At 27.9% G+C, this 1710-nt stretch overlaps 1 protein-coding gene across 1 annotated transcript in view; it reads right to left on the reverse strand.

Moving 5' to 3' along the window:
* LOTGIDRAFT_62010 (hypothetical protein) overlaps window positions 1–1710 on the reverse strand; it is a gene marked incomplete at both ends in the record, with an annotated part of 18513 nt that overhangs the window by 5691 nt on the left and 11112 nt on the right. The window contains 2 exons of the mRNA XM_009057626.1: window positions 897–1074; window positions 1321–1407. Coding sequence (XP_009055874.1) covers window positions 897–1074; window positions 1321–1407 — 265 coding nt within the window. The remainder of the gene's footprint in view (window positions 1–896; window positions 1075–1320; window positions 1408–1710) is intronic.

Below are 1710 nucleotides of genomic sequence, written 5' to 3' on the forward strand. Positions count from 1 at the left end.
ATATACAAACAAATACTATACAGACCTTTCATATATACAATAATACAAACAGATATACATACAAATACAATACAGACCTTTCATATATACAATAATACAAACAGCTATACATACAAATACAATACAAACCTTTCATATATACAATAATACAAAGAGTTATACATACAAATACAATACAAACCTTTCATATATACAATAATACAAACAGCTATACATACAAATACAATACAACCTTTCATATATGCAATAATTCAAACAGTTATACATACAAATACAATACAAACCTTTCATATATACAATAATACAAACAGTTATACGTACAAATACAATACAAACCTTTCATATATACAATAATACAAACAGATATACATACAAATACAATACAAACCTTTAAATATATACAATAATACAAACAGTTATACATACAAATATAATACAAACCTTTAAATATACAAGCTCTACATACAAATTATTATACTTTATCATTTCTCATTTCGTTCTGATTTCAGAATTTAGAAATTATCAATTGTTTAAATGGTGAACGTTATGTTTATATAGATATTGAATTATAGAGATATTGAATTATAGAGATATTGAATTATAGAGATATTAAATTATAGAGATATTGAATTATAGAGATATTGAATTATAGAGATATTGAATTATAGAGATATTGAATTATAGAGATATTGAATTATAGAGATATTGAATTATAGAGATATTAAATTATAGAGATATTGAATTATATAGATACTGAATTTAACAGTATATAGTATTGGTTGATGTGATTAGAAATTATACTAATATACTGTACATAATTAAACTGACAACATTAATTACTAAAAACAACAAACAACAACAATAAACAAAAATAAAAACAGAAATGTCTACTTTACCTCATAATACGACAATATTCCTCCCTCGCTGGTATACTTTCCCATTCGACCTCCTCCGGTTGCAGGTGCGAACACACCATGTTCGTTTGGGTTGGCGAGTGTAAAACTCATGCCGTAAGTTGGTATCCCAACAATTAGTTTATGTTTGGGTATTCCCACATTTAACCAATAATCTATACTCCATTGCTACAAATAAAGACCCCAAAGACATGCAGCAAGCTATTAGATATAAACATAGGATGTAAAACTCAGTTTTAAATACACACAGATAAGTTAAAACTAAACTATATAGTTACATCAAGACGCAGTCGCACAAGCTCTATGCAGACGCAAACGATAACAAAGTCTTAACAAAACATATGAATAAGCCTGTACAAGGTAAATATTCTCATAATGTGTGTAAGTAAAAACTGCAATAGCCTACATGAATATACCCTGATATAACTGAGCATACAATAATCTATATGTTAAAGTGATACTGTCTCTTAGAATCGACATATGATTTCTCAAACTCTTAGCCTTAGCCTCTTATTGGCTAAGTTTGAAAATCTAAATTTCATGTTCATTCTAAGAGGTAGTTTTCCTTCAATATCCACCCCAATCTCAACTATTTGTATCGCGTTTGAAAATAAAAAATTTTGTTTGTCTGTAATTTAAGAACAACTCCAGGGCGCTATCAAATTCTCGTGATCATCTGCGCAGGAGAATGACCCGACTGACAAGTATTTTTTAATTACAGACGAACCAAATACCGGATTGTCAATCTGAAATGTGATATAGATTATCACAGATAATCATTTAATGTGTTTTTTGT

The sequence above is a fragment of the Lottia gigantea genome (assembly GCF_000327385.1).
Source record: "Lottia gigantea unplaced genomic scaffold LOTGIsca_306, whole genome shotgun sequence".
NCBI lineage: Eukaryota > Metazoa > Mollusca > Gastropoda > Lottiidae > Lottia > Lottia gigantea.